This window comes from Magallana gigas, chromosome 3 (assembly GCF_963853765.1).
Source record: "Magallana gigas chromosome 3, xbMagGiga1.1, whole genome shotgun sequence".
Taxonomy (NCBI): domain Eukaryota; kingdom Metazoa; phylum Mollusca; class Bivalvia; order Ostreida; family Ostreidae; genus Magallana; species Magallana gigas.
The window spans coordinates 54,429,143-54,448,562 of record NC_088855.1 but is presented as its reverse complement, the minus strand read 5'-3'; the positions used below and the strand labels follow the sequence as shown (position 1 = coordinate 54,448,562).

Genomic DNA, 19,420 nt, shown 5'->3' with positions numbered 1-19,420 from the left:
CAATTTAGATATTTTTTGTAGTCGTATATATATATATATATATAGTATGTATTCCTACGCCGGCCAGAGTTCAATGTGTCTCGTTCAACTCGACGCTCGGCTGTCTCCGTAAATCTCCGACAAGCAGAGAGTCTCTCTTGCTTGTCGGAGATTTACGGTGTCAGCCGAGCGTTTGGTTGAACGAGACTAGAGTTCAATATTGCTTGGATCCATACAATTTTCGAGAAATATTTCTATTATACTGATTATAGTTTGATTGAATTAATTTTATCTTTAAATATTATTTAACATGATTCATATGGGGGTTTCTCGACATTCTTGTCGAAAAAGTCCAAAAATTCATATTTTAAAAATGTGCGTAATTCAAATACAAATTAGAAACTACATGTACTTGTCATGCAAAATAACATATCATTGATTTTAAAATAAACATCGACAAAATCAACTCCCGTCAGTTCTTCAGTACTTTGATTTATAACTTGAAGGCATTTTCTCTCATAGAGTGGGTCTGTGGTCCATATTTTTCTCATAGTCTATTGGAAAACAACCGATTTCAATCAACAACAACGTGGAGAGATGACCCACTATACATTATATATTTTGTATCCAAACAATTGAACGTTTTGAAAAAATAATACAAGTCCATAAATTTGTGGTCAAAGTCACATGTAATATTTAAACAGCCTACTTTGATGTGTCTGAAATGGCTCAGTGGTTAGAGTACCTGACATATGCTAACCTTATATATCCACGGGCCCTGGAAGTTATTGTAAATATATTGCATGTGCATGTATAAAAAAGTAAGGGTAGGACACTCTTTTTGGGGCGAAATCGGGTTTGACGAAGTCTGGGCGTTCCTCAAACGAAATTTCGCAATAAATCGTTCAAGTATACTTTACTTACGAAATATGTATACATTCGTTCCGCTCCAATGCTGTTACGTCGAAGAAAAAGGTGTTTTTATACATCCAAGTGCCTAAGAATTTCGCTAGACTGGTTTACATCCGGTTTAATCGCAGTGAATCGAAAGATAAGTTCTGATTGGTTAATAATAAAATAAATCTGCTCGTCAATAAGGTGGCGAAACTGATAACAATTTATGGTGAGTATGTATCAAATGTTTGAAAGGAGTTATGCATATAGATACTGGGTAGTTTGGCCTTTCAACAATGAAATGCGAGAATAATGAAGAAGATTGACAAATATCGATAAGAAATTAAAGAATTTATTTCATTATTGACCAATCAGAACTTACCTTTCAATTTACCTTTCGATTCACTGCGATTAAACCGGATGTAAACCAGTCTAGCGAAATTCTTAGGCACTTGGATGTATAAAAACACCTTTTTCTTCGACGTAACAGCATTGGAGCGGAACGAATGTATACATATTTCGTAAGTAAAGTATACTTGAACGATTTATCGCGAAATTTCGTTTGAGGAACGCCCAGACTTCGTCAAACCCGATTTCGCCCCAAAAAGAGTGTCCTACCCTTACTTTTTTATACATGCACATGCAATATATTTACAATAACTTCCAGGGCCCGTGTATATATCAAGGGTTTTTATGTTATGGGTTCGATGCCACTAAAATTTCAGACAATGTTTTTTTTTTCTTATCTTAAAATTGCATAGACCAATAGTTAAAATTGTGCTTTTGCAAACTTGTATTATAATATATTTGAATAGATTTAATTGGGAAAAAATATACTCAAAATTGTATTTCACTACTAAACCGAATGGGCATTTGCGCCATCTTATTCCCCCATCTTCTTTGACAGCTATTAGTAGGCCTATATGAGTGGGAGCAAGTTGACTGAGGGGTTGAATTGGCTGGGGGCGAGTTGCCTTATACCCATCTGATTCAACACTCTGGTGGTCATAGTTTCGCAATATTTCAGTTAAATGTGCAATCGCAACTTCTCGGGCCTTTCCGGCAAGCTCGGAAAAACACCTCGAATGTATTAACATCACCGGATGTTAGAATTTTATACAAAATGGAGTCGCTTCCCATTAAAATAAGTATCGGCTAGACAGTCTTGTATGCCGCTTCTGTGTTATATTTTAGTGTATATCACTTACTTTAATGAAGTTATAACTCACATCTCAACAGATCTTAAAATGTGTTCTATTTATATCAAGTTTTACAAAAAGGGGGGTTGTCATGGACGCCTAGGTAATACATTCGGGTGTTGCTAAAACGCGGAACGGAAAACGGAACGGAAAGCGGAACGGAACGGAAAACGGAAAATCTTAACTAATGTTATTTACTTCATAGATTTGTTAATCATGCTAAAAACGATATACTTTATGTAATTTTTGAATTGTTTTGAGAGATTAGCAATATTTATTATTTATTCAAGAATAATTATTTCCTCAGAATCAACAGTTCATGCATTGACCACTATATTCTATCCCAAAATATCCTCGTTTCACTCTTTGCAAAATAACTTGATATTTATATATACCCCAGGGTTCAATCAATTCTCTTTCAGAAGCATTAAAAATTCTCATTATTCTTTCTTTAAAACGTCCTTTCTAGCTCATCAGTTGGATTTAATACACGGCTGAAAATAAAGAAGTCTACGGGGTTTTGCATTTCAACATCTATTTTAATTGCATCTTTTACAGGTATGTGTATTTAAAAAAAAAATGTCCAAATGTGCTGCATGAATATTTTGGGATCGACAGATTATAGTCTCAATATATAATCAGTTTGTAATATTATAAATTTATAACATAATAAAATCAAACCAGGCAACGTCTAGAGTACTCTATTCGGACCATATTTATATAGCTGCAGGAATGAACAACTGCCAAGTAATGTAAATGTTAACAAAATTCCATTGCTTAAAATAATAGTTTTTACTAAGTACCAGGTATTTTAATGTTTAATCAGATACATAAATAACATATTATTTATGTCTCTGGTTTAATGTATTTTAATTTTAAATGTCGTTAGTCGTACGGGTTTTTTTTCCATCTCAATGATGCTGTATCGTCTGTATGATTTAAGCTCGTATAGAACACCAAAAAATCAATTAATGTTGATGTAAGTATATACATCATATTTGAAATATGAAAATACTCATAAAACACACGAAACGCTTTCACTTACTGCGTATGTGATGCTGATATGCCAGCACTACTACCTTAAAAAAAATAAAATAAAAGTTACAGCTAATTTGCTTGTTTAATCGTGTTAATGTTTCACAATTCGTATACATTTGATTTTTTCCCTTTCATACTCAACTAAACCAATTGAATACAATGCTATATTTGATAGACATCATAAGAATATCAACAAGACAGCAACATGTTGATAATCATTCATTAGATATGAATAAATGATACAAGTAAATCGTTTCTGGTCAGTGTATACCCTTTTAAAGCGATAAACGTGATATGATATTTTCCGTTCCGTTCCGCTTTCCGTTCCGTTTTCCGTTCCGCGTTTTAGCAACACCCAATACATTCGAGGTGTTTTTCCGAGCTTGCCGGAAAGGCCCGAGAAGTTGCGATTGTTAAATGTGCTAAAAGTTCCATGAATAATGTGCTTTAGATGAAAATTAATTTCGATTTAATGTAAGTATTCAAACACGAGGTTCTTCACAACAATATTTGAGAGGCTGTCCGAAACTATTTTCAACAATTAACGTGAAGCGGAGAAATTCCTGATTTCTGTATGTGTTTTTATTTTTATTTTTTATCGATTTCTAGATGTACAACTCCTCCACAACAAGCATTGCTTATATATGCTCTCTTTTTTATTACATTACCCCGAGTACATTTGCATGTTAATGCGTTTAGGCCTACAGTATACAACAGTCTTTTGCGCAAGTTACCAACTGGGCCTTAATCCTAGATTCCTCTGACTCTAACCCCCGCTTTTATATTGTGACGTCCGGAGTCTTAGTCACAATATAAAAGCGGAGGTTAGAGTGAAAGGAAACTAGGATTACCTAGGCCCGAAAGTACCAAATCACGGCACCTGTCTGATTATTTTGTTGCAAGTTGACATGTACTGTCAAGTCGACTTAGGCCTAAATAGTCTGACAAGTCAAAACTTAATGTCGCGTGTTAACTCAAAAAAAATAATTATCATGCGTAGGCCTATATGAAAAGCAACTTAATCTTTTCTCTTTAAAATGGGTTCAACTACTTGTCACCGTAATATCTGACGAGTTGACATAAAATATATCCATTATATACGACATTATACATTTATTGCATGATGGTGAGGGAAATATGAAGATTTTTTCCCCCAAGAAAAATCATATTTCCCAAGGGCTCTATGATTTTTCTTAGGGGAATAAATCTTCATATTTCCCGAACACTCATGCAATAAAAGTTTTATTATACCGAACAACAAATGATGATACAACATACGTCTATTTTTAATAATTTTTCGACTTGTCGAAAGCAATAATGTCATGATTTTTTTTTTTTTTAAATTGTCTATCTTTGTGTTCATACATTCGAATCAAATATGACAATGACAATGAATTAAATTGATTTTTGTAGCATAAAGAGAATTTAGATGATTAAATATTTTTGATTTCATCATATTTGTCAACATTGTATGCTCATATTGGCTTTTTCATACCTTTTGGATGAAAAAACCAGAGATATCCGAAGAGGTGAGACATGATATTTATTCCCTGGGAGACACAACGTTTTGTCGCCCGGTCACGTGATTGTCTAGAACCAATCAGATGTCGCGTTATATAGAATAATTATATTGAGGTATAATAATAATTTTTGTTATTATTCGTTCTTTTACAATATCGACACGTAAGTGTGGAAAATGATATCGTATATGACTAGGCGTATCAACAAAATAAATATATTGTAATGACAATTTACTTTTGGGAATTATTTTAAAATACAGAATATTTAAAAATAATAATGTGCGAAAATAATCCGTTTATCTATACTGCAGTAATCTCTGATTTTCTTTGTCTAAAATCTGTCATTGAAAGCGTATTTAATACCCACGTGTATTGTTTGACTCCAAAAAACACTTACTTCACAACCAGCGTAAATAACCACTTTTATGGTATTTGACTAGAAAGCGATATAGATTTGCAAAATCCTTTTGATGCTTGATGATAAGCGACAAGTTGACAAAGTTCCATGAGGTGATTTCTAAAGGTGTGGGTGGTTTCAGGAACCCCCTTACACCCCTTTATTTCAAAATTACTAAATCCATGATACAATTAGGTCTCTACTTAACTATATATGTCTATATTTTAAAATTTTAAAAAAGAATTTAAATTGAAATGTAAGTTTCTTCATTTGTAGGAAGTGGAGTTTGTCAGAGATGAAGAAATTGAACAGGTATCTCATCACACTGGGTGTTCTGACCGTCATCCTAATGCTGTCTCTCTTTACTTACAATACTAAGATCTTAAAACATTCTCAGAGAGAGGACTTTGTATTCCAGCCTGCAAAGTTTTCAGACCTGCTTAGAGATGGACGAAATGATACCAATCATGTACTTACTGCTGCTATGAGAATCTCCAAAGGGGGCCAGAAAGCACTGCTGGTAACCTTAGTCAATGATGCCTTTCTGCCATTCACCTTCAGCTGGCTATGTAACACCCAGGGTATGGGTATTCACAATCAGGTCTTGTTTATAACAGGTGACAATGAAAGTGCCATGAAAATCAACCAGAAATGGCCAGAGGTAACAGCCATACAGATAGATGGAGTCCACTCAGGGAACCAGGAATATAGTCATGTTGGATATGTGGAATTGATGGTGAGGAGGTCAGAGATCCTTCTGGAGATATTAGAGAAGAACATACCAATTTTCCTGTTTGAAGTGGACTGTATTTGGATCACAAACCCACTTAATAACATTCAAAGCTACTCAAATGTTGATGTTGTAGTAAATGCCGTGTCAAGCCGAAGCAATGTAATTGCTGGAGGATTTCTTTACCTACACCCCACTGATGCCTCAAAGAAAATGTGGAGAGCTTTAACAAAGCAGCTGGTACAACTTGGTATGAAGATTAAAAATTCAGCTGACGAAAAGTTAGTCAGTGAGGGTGACAATGATCAGCAATACCTATCAAAACTTGTGTTTTCTAAGTATGGAGGACTGAGGTACAAAATCTTATCAACTGACGACTATGCAGATGGAAAATGGTATTCATTCTCTAAAGAAGAAAGAAATAGACGGAAAATGCCCTTAATTTTAAACAACAATTGGATAAGCGGAAATCTGGCAAAGATCAAGCGAGCTAAGGCATGGGGCCATTGGTTCCTGACAGAGAGTGGACACTGTGACCCCAAGAACATTGAAAGGATTGTAGATCAGCACCTTTTGTGAGGTTCTCTTAGAGTCAACATGACAATAAAGTGTTGTTTTTAGTTTTCAACATCAATTATACAGCTAAATACATGTATAACAAGAGGCCCATGGGCCACATCGCTCACCTGAACAGTTCCTCGTAACTATTTCGTAGCATATGCTATTTTTAGCTCACCTGAGCTGAAAGCTCAAGTGAGCTATTCTGATCACATTTTGTCTGTCGTCCGTCTGTCTGTAAACTTTTCACATTTTCAACATCTTCTCAAGAACCACTGGGCCAATTTCAACCAAACTTGGCACAAAGCATCCTTAGCCTAAGGGGATTTAAAGTTGTGAAAATTAAGGATCACGCCCTTTTGCAAAGGGAGATAATTAGGAATTTCTGAAAATTTTCGAGAAATTTTCAAAAATCTTCTTCTCATGAACTATAAGACCAGGAAAGCTGAAACTTGTGTGGAAGCATCCTCATGTAGTGTAAATACAAAATTGTGAAAATCATGACCCCCCGGGGTAGGGTGGGGCCACAATGGGGGGGGGGTCGAAGTTTAACATGAATATATAGAGTAAATCTTTAAAAATCTTCTTCTCAGAAACTAATCGGCCAGGAAAGCTGACACTTGTGTGGAAGCATCCTCAGGTAGTGTAGATACAAAGTATGTATTATGTATTATTGTACATTGTCCAGATAGTTTGTATTATGACTCCATTAAGCTGATTTTATCATACCTATTGTTTCTCAGGTGAGCGATGTGGCCTATGGGCCTCTTGTTATTTCAAACTTTGAACCCTTTCTGGGGCCCCAGTATTGGTCCTAGGTTTATGGTTGACTTTAACAATTTAGAATTTACACTATTTGAGGATCCTTGCACAGTAATCTCACAAACTGTAGCATTATAGTTCTTGAGAAAAACTGTTTAAAAACATTTTCCATATATATTTCTATGTTAAAATTTGAACTCCTTTTGGGGCCCCAGTAGTCCAGTGGTCACAGCTTTATTAATTTAGAATGTACATTATCCAAGGTTGTATGCATAATAATCTCACGAATTGTAACATTGTAGTTGTCGAGAAAAGATTTTTAAAAATGTTACCTATATATTTCTAAATTAAACTTTGACCCCTCTTGGGACCCCAGTATTAGTCTGGGGATCACGATTAAACCAATTAAGGGGCCCCAGTTTTTGGTCTGAGAGTCACAATTTTTACAATTTAGAGTCTTCACTATATATACAAGCTTTTGTGTAAATATTGGCATTTCTGGTGCAGTGGTTCTTGAGAAGAAGATTTTAAAACATTTTTCCTATGAACTTCAATGTTAAACTTTGAACCCCACCTGGGGCCCCCGTTTTGGTCTGAGGGTGACAATTTTTTACAATTTAGAATCTTCCCTATACATATCAATGGCTGGAACGGCCACAAAGGTGTCGAGCTTACATTTTCTTTGATATAAATTTTTACAATTTAACATCACCATGTGATTGTATACTCAGTATATTTCCTACATAGTGATGCATTTGTAATACATGTACAATGAATCATAACTCATCATGGTTACAAAAATTGAAGTCAAAGTTCAAAAATAAATTATCTTCTTTCTGCTTTACAGTCTTTGAAAAAAATTTCACGGTTCATCATTTGTATACAAGGGTAACACATTAACAGTGTTTCCCTAATTATAATAAAATATACATGTAAATTTTCAATTAAGAATCTACATAAGCCAGGGATGCATGCATAGTAATTCCGCAAACTGTAACATTGTAGTCCTCAAGAACATTTTTAAAAATTTATATTTTTTTAAAATCTGAAATTTTGAACCCCTCTTGGTGCCCCAGTATTAATATAGTCCGGGAGTCACGATTTCTACCAATTAGAATCTACATTATTTAAGGATGTAATATCCCAAACTGTTGCATTAAAGTTATTGAGAAGACTTTCCTATATATATATATGCTAAATTTCAATTCCCGTGTGAAACATGATTACACTTATGGTATGGCTGTTTACAAATAAAACGTGCGTTGATCTGCCGTATCTATAATGCTCAACCTACCAACTAGCTGCAATATTGCAACAAAATCACAAGATACATTTATCGCTTACATTCATTTTGGAGACCGTGCCTGACAACAAATAAATTTACATATTTATTTTTATCGGGCACTGTCTCGATAAACTTTAATAATATTTAGTGAATTTTTACACCTTATCGTGTTCATCCGTCATTTCATGATTAAACAAACTTATATACTTTAGCAATGAGTTGTCAATAATCAGGGAGCACAGTTGGGTTTCTAGGTGCACAATTTAGTTGAATAAATGGAACAAAAACCTTGTAAACAATTTTCTATGTATTTCTATGTTAAACTTTGAACCCCGTTTTGGTCTGAGGGTGGCAATTTTTACAATTTAGAATCTTCACTTTATACACAAGCTTTTTTGTAAATATTGGCATTTCTGGTGCAGTGGTTCTTGAGAAGAAGATTTTTAAAGTCACAAACCCTATACTCACTGTTTCGTAATTATCTCCCATTTAAAAAGGGCTGTGCCCTTTATTTTAACAATTTAGAATCCCCTTTTCATAAGGATGCTTGGTACCAATTTTGGTTAGATTTGGCCCTGTGGTTTTAGAGAAGAAGTCGAAATTGTGAAAAGTTTATAGACGGACGACGGATGATCAGAAAAGCCCACTTGAACCTTTTGTTCAGGCGAGTTTTTTTCTGTAAAATATTTTTTTTCTTCTGTATGCTGTACAATGTAAAAAATTATCATCGGATATTAAAACTTATTTACATTATGAGACTGTTCACAAGTGTTAAATCAAGTACGAGTGTTTTAGTAAACAGTTTGATCTACTCCAAAGATGGAAACAAGCAAAGTTAAATATTTTCTGTTACAATGTACCACAAGTTTTTTAAAAGGGATAGTGTTTAGAGTATACTTGTAAACATTTACCCCCAATTTTAATATTTGTTTACATTGTCCCTATAGTAAATAACAGATTTTTCCAAAGATTCCACTTCAGGTATACCTCACTACATCAGTACTTATACTTTTCAAGCCACTACATCACAAGATGACGGTTTAAATGTTTTGTTAAATTGTATCAATTCATTTGGTTAAATATTTTCCTATCTCAGTGGTTATAGTATCAGGCTTGTGAACTGTCTTGGCTATTGATCATATTTACTAAATAAAAATTGATGCAGCATCCCTACAGATGGGAACCAAAAAACCAAGAAGGGAGTGATGAGTTTGCAGTGATTTATTTTGTACAAATAACAATAACAATGACATGTTACGTACATTTTGTGTCAAGCGAGGGGAGAGATGTTAGTTGAATGCTAATGAACACTAACATCTTGCAAACATCGTTTCAACAAGTTGAACAATAAGGAGGGTAACCCTTCTCTCACCCAGGAGTAATCTCCTATTCTGATGTTTCACAACAAAAGTTTTAACAGAAAAGTAAGGTCAACATGATAAAGCTATTAATAAGCAAACAAGTTTTGGTGGGAGGTAATACTAGTAAGGTAGAGAGTGATGATAACAAATATCTTGTGTGCCACAAATTCATTTACAGCTAGCATACCAAGAAAAGTTGAGGCATTGTTTCACAAAGGAGTTCCAGTAAAACTTAACAATTTTACAGATGAAACACTTGGTGTCTCTTTTCAAAATTCATTGCAAAATTTCTTGACTACTTTTTTACGTACACAATTCACAGACATTGTACACATTACAACATTTTATAAAAGAGAAGTTTTTACAAATTGTTTTTCTTATATTTGAATAAAAAATGTTAATTCATAAAACAGATGAGGAAAATAAAATTAAAAAAATACAGGAGTAAAACTTCCGAACAAGTTTTCTCTGTTACAAATACCATTAACCCTCTTGATATGGCACTATCATGATGTGATTATCTTGGACCTTCCTTTAAAATATTGACTGCCCGGAGGCAAACATGATGTACAGGCCTGTCAGATCTGAATATCAGATTTGTTTGAAACCATTACATGAATTTCTATTTCTACCATTGATTGATCTTTGATCAGGTGCTGATAAGAAATAAATAAAATAAGTTATTAGTATACATTTTGTCACACATGCACTTCTTGCATTCTATGTATTCTTGTGGTATTCCTGTGTTTCATAAGGCTCGCTGGTCGGTGATTCAGGCCTGGCTATGAACTACAGTACAAGGTTCTTCAACTGCTTCTGTTTCCGTTATTTTTTCTTTCTTTCCTCTGTACACCGTGGACAAAACCATTTTCCTTTGGGTTTCATTGTCAAGCCCACACAAGCAAAATGGAACCATTCAATGGGGCACTAAAAAAAAATTAATTCAATGCAATCAACAGGAACCTTACCTAAGTATTCAACATTCTACACAAAAGTTGCATTTAAAAAGAACAGTCAAGCACGATTAGTAGGTATAGCAGTAACATAACCAATAAAATGTATTTCGAAACATAGGTAATCACAGATTACAAAGCTCACCGAGATGAGGCATCACCTTCACGAGGCATCACCTGTACGAGACCACCTTAATCATTTCATATGAAAATCACACTTAATGATCTTAGATATTCATGGATACTATTTTGACACAATATTGTATATCATCTGTTAAAAAATTGTATGATAATCTTTATCATTACAATTATACGAAATATAATATTGCATCCTATCGTACTTACAATATATATCATATAATACAATAAAATACTGTAATAAACAATAATGAGATCTATATGATATTGTAACATATTAAGACATTGTAATGTGTTATAAATAATAGTATTTTATCACATAAAACAATATATCACATAATACATCATAATATTGTAACTTGATACATAATATTATATTGTATCATATGATACAATATAAATTGATTCAATATTGAATGATACAATATTATGTGATGTAGTAAAATACTATATAATACAATATTATATTATACATTGTATCATATGACATAATAATATATATTACAATATCATTTAATACAATTTCATGTGATGTAATCATAATTAATATCATATGTAACAGTATCGTGTGATCATATAATAAATAAATAATATGATATAACACAATATTGTATAGTATACAATACTTTACATAACAGTATCATGATACAATATCATATCATAAAATATCAAAAAAATTGATACAATATCACATGGTATCATAAAACTTTTTACAGTATAACGTGATATTATACTGTATCATTTAAAACAATAGTGTATCATATTATACAATGCTTTATCATAGGAATCATGTTACATCATTTAACAACAAACACATCTATCTACCAAGCAGGTTTGAGTGAGGTAGGAGATTTTTTTTAGCATCCTTGATAATGGAGATCAGGCTCTGCATCTGAAGCTACCTCTGTGTTTCATTTATAATATAGTTAAATCAACTATGCAAGCTATTAACTATAAAACATGTGACCTGTTCCAAAAAACTAATCCTCATCCAGCATCTGAAATCTATGGCTCAGATTTAGCATTCAAGCCTGTCAGGTGCATCAGTATCATATAAAAGATGCATCATCCATGCAAGTTTGGTGAAGTTAGGACCAGTAATAACTAAGATATCATCAGAGGGTACCTTATCAAAAACTTTAACCAGCTATTAAAACCTTAACCTCCTCCAGCATCCAAAACCTATAGCTCAGATTCAGCATCCATGCCTGCCAGGTGCATCAGTACAATAAGACACACCATCCATTCAAGTTTGGTGAAGTTAGGACCAGTAATAACTAAGATATATTTTTTAACATCCTTGATAATGGAGATCAAGCTCTGCATCTGAAGTTACCTCTGCGATTCATTCATATTATAGTTTAATCAACTATGCAATTTTGAAATAGTACTATTATCTATTAGGCCAAAAAAAATTAATCATTAGTTTCTCGGGCCAAAATTTTGAAATTTAGATGGGGCAGGCGGGTTTTTTTTTTTTTTTTTTTTTTTTTTGCAAAATTTACAATGACGTTAAGCCATATTTTATGAATTATTTGTGTACTCATCAGCAGATATTCATCAAGCTGATACATTGGCAAAGTTTAAATATTTGTTTTAATTTGTTCTTTTTAGCTGTTTCTGTTTCCTTTTCAAAGGTTGAGTTTTTGCAATTGAACAAACATGACAAATGGTTTGTGCCCCTGTTTCATTTTGCGGCCCATCTTTCCCCTCCACAGTAACAACACAAGTCTGAACTGAAATTGGGGAATTTCTATGGCATTTCACTAGTTGAATTTGCCATATAAAAATTTATCAAATAAAGCATTCATTTGGGGGTGTTTTCTTATCAATCTCCAGTGCCTTGAGGACAGAAATCAAGAAAAAGTAAATTAGTCATCATAAAATTCTCAAACAATACAATTGTCCTTTATTCCTGCTTCTAGGCAATACAGAGGCTTATATTTCTTAAGATAACAGAGAAATTTCAGTGGTAGTGTTTACATGGACCAACCTAGAGCAAACTTAGTTTAGGAAGACTTCATTTCTGAAATTCTCCCTCACAGAAAAATAGGGAGAAATTTGAGAAATCAGGTAGACTTCCATTCTTTGAAAATGGCATAATGCTAATGATAATACATGTATAGAATATACAGATTCAACCTTAATTTGAATTGGATTAAAAGCAAGTCAATTGAAAATAAAACAACTCCTAAAAATTCAAAATCTTATCCATTTTTCAAAATTTAATTTATTTGGTGTATTCATACATTTTGTAGATGAAATGTTTCATAATTGTGTTGGCTAAATGACAAATGAAATCAGTCTATGTGTTTGAGTGTATTTTGGAGGTATTAGTCCAACCCTTTGACCCAATTACAACCCTCATATAGTTGGATCTGTTTTATTTTAAAGATAACTGTAGACAAACGGTTTTAAGATTATTTAAGCACGAACTTGGCAGAGTTATTAACTAATTACAAGTTACCAACTTATTGTAATATAAGCACCTAAAGTTATAAACATCGGTTGTAATTTACAGTGCACAGTATGAGAATGCACCAACCATATTTATAACCTCTGAAAATAAGACAGTCGCTAGTTATTAATCACAACAGGATTTAACTTAGGCTATGAAAATGTCTTTTGAATTAGATGATTATCATTTTATTGCGTTTGGGGTTAACTCATGATCGTAAACTCAGAATACAAGGCAACTTCAACCTCTCTTTCTGAGGAAATTCTGGCGAAGTTACCGACCACAAAGTGAGAACTTATATTTACATAAACTTGTATTTAGCCCAAGTAATCCCCTAGGTTGGTCACTGGGTAGATGTGTCAGATAAAATAGCGTTTTTACTGACAGAGACAAGCCTTTATTCTGTATATATTCTGAGGGTTTGTTTACATTGATTTTATAATAGAGAAAACCGAAATTGACGAGATATAAGAAATCCGGAAAAATAACAATAAAAAGTTTGATTCGGCGATGATTTTACTGATGCGGCGATGCCTGAGAAACAAATCATTAATTTTTTTTGGCCTTAAACATGTAACCTGTTTCAAAAAACTTAACCTTATTCAACATCCAAAACCTATGGCTCAGATTCAGCATTCAAGCCTGTATGGTGCATCAGTATCATAAGACATACCATCCATGCAAGTTTGATGAAGTTAGGGCCAGTAGTAACTAAGATATAATCTTCAGAGGGCACCTCCTCCAAAATCTTTAACCAGCTCTAAAAACCTTAACCTCCTCCAGCATCTGAAACCTATGGCTCAAATTCAGCATTCAAGCCTGTCTGGAGCATCAGTATCATAAGACGCACCATCCATGAAAGTCTGGTGAAGTTAGGACAAGTAGTAACTAAGATATAATCATCAGAGGGCACCTGCAACAAAAACTTTAACCAGCTCTAAAAACATTAACCTCCTCCAGCATCTGAAATTTAGGACCCATATTCAGCATCCAAGTCTTTCAAGTCCATAAGTAGGTCCAGGTGCATCATCCATGCAAGTTTAGTGAAGATAGGACAAGTAATAACTTAGATACAGGACCTTCAACAAAAACTTTAACCAGGTCCGGAAGCCGACGCTGGGGGTATAGCATAAGCTCCCCTTGACTTCGTCTCGGTGAGCTAAAAATTCATAATAACCTACTCACAGTTGAATATTGATGAGCTATATTGTAAATAGGATTAAGGAAAGCCTGTATAAAGCGGTCACCTAAAGAAACCAATACATATGTATTTTTTAACCTACACACTGTAAAAATAGTTAGACCTTCATGAGCTAGACTGTAATAAAAAAAATTAAGGTAAAAGCGTTCACTTACATCAGGGTTATCACAGCCAATCATTTCTCCATAGGATACTTGGTGACAGAGACAGTATGTTGGTTCATTGGGATCCACCGGCATGTCCAGGACATCAGAAGCATGAGTGATGGACAGAGAGGACAGAATTGGTATAGAGGCCACTTCTTCTGGGGCACTGGAATAGTAAAGCCAAATTCAATTACTTTAGCAGTGTCATAGTTCCCTAAAATAACTAAAAACCACAGTCCAAGTTGTTATATTCAACAATACGTTTTTATTTTCCTTGATTTTGGATCAAGTCCAGTTGCTCAAAAGTATTGATGTTAAAAAAAATTCAGAGGTAAGGATGTAAATATGATGGTATCCATGTGTAAACTATGTCTGTCATTACTAAAATATTCAGCTACTTTATCCATGATAAAAACAAATATAGCAAGCACAGAGGTTTATTGTTGAGATGACAAGAGCAGCAATAATGTGCCTTTTGTATCTACAATGATGTCATTTTTTGATTGAGGTCTAATCATAGTCATATGTAATGTGTTCAAGTCATGTAGAAGATTACAATTAAACAAGTAAAGTTCAAGTTAATGAAGTTTAAACCTAAAATTAATGTAAAGCTCCTAGCTGAAAATTACGGAACTGAGTCAACCCTTAAATTTTTGGACCAGTATCAAAGCCATACAATTGAAGTTCAGCACTGATAACTGACTATTACTTTTAAAAAAGTGCATTTTCAATACAATGTATTTAGTTATTTACAAGTGCTGTCAAAAATTTGACCATTTCTGAAAATCTATTTGTTGTTACAAACCTCTGTTGTCCTTTTTTCTTTTTTTTCTTTGGAACTTCATCATCAAATTCATCCTTTTTCCTTTTCTTTTTATCTTTATCTCTGCCTGAAGATCGAAAGAAAATGCTCAAATAAATATTAACAGTTTCATATTTCTTCTTATTTAAAATCATGAATTTTTATCCACAAGATGTAAACCAATTCTCTTCATGCAGAAATCTGTCTTGAGAGTTCCACTCACTCTTTTTGCCCGAGTCTGAATCTGATTTTAGCTTTGCCGCTGAACTCTTGTCTTTAAGATCTGCCTCAAATCTCGCCAGATCTGCATCTAACTTTCGTATATGCTTGTCAACCTGTATGTAAAACAACAATATTCTTACAAAGTAGAACAGAAATCAGCACAAGTAATTTTGTATCATGCTGATACACATTCAAATAAATTTAAACTTTATACAAGTGTAAAATCACTATTCACTTGTGCATAGAAAGCATACAACCATGAACATTTCATTGATTTTAAAAATATCACAGCAATCCAAAAAAATTTTTTTTCAAAAATTTTAAAAAGTTTTTTTATTTGAAAATGTGAGGTATGGATAGCAAAAAATGTCACAAAGTTTGAAACATTTAATGGTAAAATCAATTTTGTACAAGAATTTACCTTAGAGATTTTAATAATTTCTTATTTAGCTTTATAATGAGATGGAACAAATAATTATTGGCAAGACAACGCCCCTTGAATCTTATTGAAATAAGTGATAAAACTACTTTAAATGTTACATTCCTTCCCTAAAGATGAACAGTTCTTTCCACTAGCAGGAGTTAACCTGTCAGTTTCAAGGGTTGGTATTAGCACTAAATGTAGCAGAAAGGTATATTAATGATGCACACGATCTGGTTAAGATTCTAACCCATGCCCTCCTGAATCTCTAGATAGCTGCTTTACTAACTTAGCTATCATATGCCAGTGATTCAAGTTCATTCAACCTGTTTATCCGTCACAGATGTATAAAAAATAAAGATGTTTTACCATTTCATATGTCTGCATGGCTAACTGTACTTTGTCATCTCCATATTCTCTGCTTTTTGAGAACTTGTTTTCTATTGAAGAGAGTTTCTGTGTTCGTTTTTCTGGCGACATCCCTCTAACATTTTTCAAATACTCCTCTGCTAGTCCATCAATGTCTTTTAATAGGTCTAAAACAAAGACAACCATTTCTTTTATCGTGCATCACCATTCTTTTTCAATTTCTGTATCCCAAATCGTCACTAATCTAAACTTTGATTACAGCTAAACACTGATAAAACTGTTTATATCCAATATTTAGAGAGTTAAATCATCTTACCATTAAGATCATAATAATTATTGAATAATTTGAAATTTAACACAGTAAATATTATGATTGAAATGTACATAATGATTAAAATAGTGATAACATATTTAATTGGCAGCATCCTACCTTGAGTGCGCTGATCTAAATCTCTCATAAGGTTAAAATTCCTTTGTAACTCTGTTGGCAGTGTCTCAAGACCTATGATATAAAAACAGATAAATAAAAATATTAACATACGAATCATTTAAACATTTTCATACATTTCCTATAGAAGATGGAAATTTGATTTTGACACTGACAGCTGCTAAAAATTTAAAACCCAAAATTAGTAGTGTGATCTGTCAAAGAATTTCAGTATTAATAAAAATTTGTTAATGATAAAATACTCACATCTCTCAGCATTTGAAAATAAATTACAAATGGGTTTAGCGTAAAAACTAGTTTTTAATAGGGAACGTTATTTCTGGCGCAATTTCATCTGTTCGGTGAATGAAGAAATTGAGTGATATGGTATGTGAACAACTATACATATTCAAATCTTACAAGTTTCTTAAAGCAAATGGATCATTAAAATTTGATGTTAAAGAACTTTTCATTGCAGAAACACAAAATCTTACTGTCCAGATAATGTTCTAAATACATTGCAGTCGCCATGTTTTCTCTTCTCTTCATTTGAAAGGTCATGTGACTTTTTTATTTGGGTTTCAAATGGCCTAAAAAATTATGACCGGATATTTACTGAACATAACATCTTTTATGATAATATTTATTATATTCATATTGTAATTGATATACATATCAAATCATAAAGGACACAATAAATTATGTACACAAAGTAATCATATTTTGTATAATTATCTTATTATACCAACAAATTTCCGCGCTTTCAAATAACAATTTCTGATAAGTTCATGAAAAGATACAGGCAGCTAGCCTGTATAACCCCGATATTGATACTTATTAAGTTATTCCAATTAAAGTTTTATATAACATACCAACACAACATTTTCCCCACAAATACATTGAATTAGTATAGGTCTGATAAATTTCTTTCCACGACATAAATAAAAAAAGGTTACAATTTTAACTAATTAATATATCCAAATTGACGTGCACACGATTGATAATGTGCAAGAACAATATTGTGGGAACCTCAGTGTATTTTGATTATTGGAAACGGGCAATATAATAAAAAAAATGTTTGGTACCGATGATTTAAAAAAAAATAGGATTTGTAATTATTTTATTTTTCTTATACGATCAATAAAATTAAGTGGATTGTTTCAAATTCATAAAACATGATTTATGTACGGAAACTAAACTTTTCCATTGTATTTCCAGGTTTGAAATATCTATTCAATATTTAATTGTAAAATGATTGTAGTAAATAATTTTCGCGCCATATCATGCAATGAAAGATTATACATTAATTTATACTTGTAAATTTGTCTGATTATCCGGGCATATATAAAAAAACACCCCCCCCCCCCCACGCAAAATAAAAAACTGGCCAGTAAGATATATTTTATTTATTTATCATACTTCTACTCTACGGATTGCCACAGACTTTAAATAAAGTCGCAATCAATCAATGGAAACAATTTGCAAATCATTTTCGTATTAAAAAATATTTGATTAAAAAATCGGTCAAGGAAATCGTCATGTTAATGTGAGTTATATACAGTGGTTTATTTAGAAAAAGTTCAATTGCGTGGTGCCCGAATTGCCCGAATTGTCACTGGGTTGCCAATTTTTGTATCAAGGGCCAGACGACACGTTTCTCGAGAATCTTTTTTGTATCTCCTCGTAATAAAGAGTTCCAATAAAAATATTAATTTTATAATTACTTTAAAAATGACCAAAATTTACTATGGTTATATGTGTACATGGTCGAGTGGTTAGAACCGTGGCCGCTCACTGCCAGAAGCGTACGTATAGGTTCTAGAGGTCGTGAGTTCAAAGCTAAAGATATAGTTCTAATTTAGTAATTTTGGCTATGCTGTAGATGTATTTATTTTTATATCAGCAATTCAAGTGTATTTTCAAGAAGATTATATTGGAAATTGCATACTCTAGTATTTTGCAGGAATGCCTGGTAAGGTATACGTACCCTAATTTTTTGCAAGAAAGCTTGTCAAAGTAGTAGTAAACCATTAACAACTTCCTGAAAAAAAGTTATCTAAAATTGAGGAACGTGTCGTCTGACCTTAATTAACACATATATCGAGTAAATAACATTACATAACATTTTCTGTATTCCATTCCGTTCCGTTTTCCGTTCCGCGTTTTAGCTTCTTTTTTTTGCTTGTCAAAATTTCTGAAGAATAGTCTCCCCCCCCCCCCCCCCCCACTTTGAATTTACTTCCGACGCCACTTATTAATAATACTACCACCAGGTAAGACGTATATTTTACATGTTGCAAATATTTTCTATAGTTTAGCTTGTTGGTAAATCAACGTTATTTACTCTCCTTAATTATCGCGAAATTCCTCCTTACTGTGATGCCAACAAGCTAAACTATAGAAAATGTTCGCAACATGTAAAATGTACATTTTACCTGGTGATAATACTGTTATTTATGTCTCTGCTTTAAATTTAATACTGATTGACTGCCTCATTTCCTTTATTGAAAAGGGAGCCATGACATTCATCCATGAAAGAGGACTTAAAAAGTTCTGATTT

General features: G+C 33.0%; 2 protein-coding genes across 4 annotated transcripts; one reads left to right on the top strand and one right to left on the bottom strand.

The window, feature by feature from the left end:
* Nucleotides 1–1,840: 1,840 nt before the first annotated feature.
* On the top strand, nt 1,841–9,033 carry LOC105332029 (uncharacterized). 3 transcript variants are annotated; one of them, XM_066080400.1, is made up of 3 exons: nt 1,841–1,910; nt 3,534–3,584; nt 5,304–9,033. In XM_066080400.1, exons 2-3 carry the CDS (start codon nt 3,562–3,564, stop codon nt 6,334–6,336), a joined length of 1,056 nt encoding a protein of 351 aa, XP_065936472.1. In that variant the 5' UTR covers nt 1,841–1,910; nt 3,534–3,561; the 3' UTR covers nt 6,337–9,033. The 3 variants fall into 3 exon arrangements, with proteins under 3 accessions (XP_065936472.1, XP_011432757.3, XP_011432758.3); XM_011434455.4 differs by lacking the exon at nt 1,841–1,910 and having other exon boundaries at nt 3,468–3,584; XM_011434456.4 differs by lacking the exon at nt 1,841–1,910 and having other exon boundaries at nt 3,553–3,682.
* A 535-nt stretch (nt 9,034–9,568) lies between these two features.
* Nucleotides 9,569–17,486, bottom strand: LOC105332030 (inhibitor of growth protein 5). Its single transcript, XM_011434457.4, has 7 exons — nt 17,355–17,486; nt 16,864–16,935; nt 16,434–16,600; nt 15,645–15,756; nt 15,425–15,509; nt 14,629–14,785; nt 9,569–10,650 (listed from the first exon to the last, which is right to left on the bottom strand). The coding sequence occupies exons 1-7, from the start codon at nt 17,419–17,421 to the stop codon at nt 10,549–10,551; spliced, it is 762 nt and encodes a 253-aa protein (XP_011432759.1). The 5' UTR covers nt 17,422–17,486; the 3' UTR covers nt 9,569–10,548.
* Between the last annotated feature and the right edge of the window lie 1,934 nt (nt 17,487–19,420).

Coding starts and splice junctions, on each gene's coding strand:
- LOC105332029 (XM_066080400.1), top strand. CDS start 3,562: ATGAAAATTAATTTCGATTTAAT. Junction 3,585..5,303: donor AAAATTAATTTCGATTTAAT/GTAAGTATTCAA, acceptor CTTCATTTGTAG/GAAGTGGAGTTTGTCAGAGA.
- LOC105332030 (XM_011434457.4), bottom strand. CDS start 17,421: ATGACCTTTCAAATGAAGAGAAGAGAAAACATGGCGACTGCAATGTAT. Junction 14,786..15,424: donor AAGAAAAAAGGACAACAGAG/GTTTGTAACAAC, acceptor TTACTATTCCAG/TGCCCCAGAAGAAGTGGCCT. Junction 10,651..14,628: donor TTGGCTGTGATAACCCTGAT/GTAAGTGAACGC, acceptor ATTTTTTTTTAG/TGCCCCATTGAATGGTTCCA.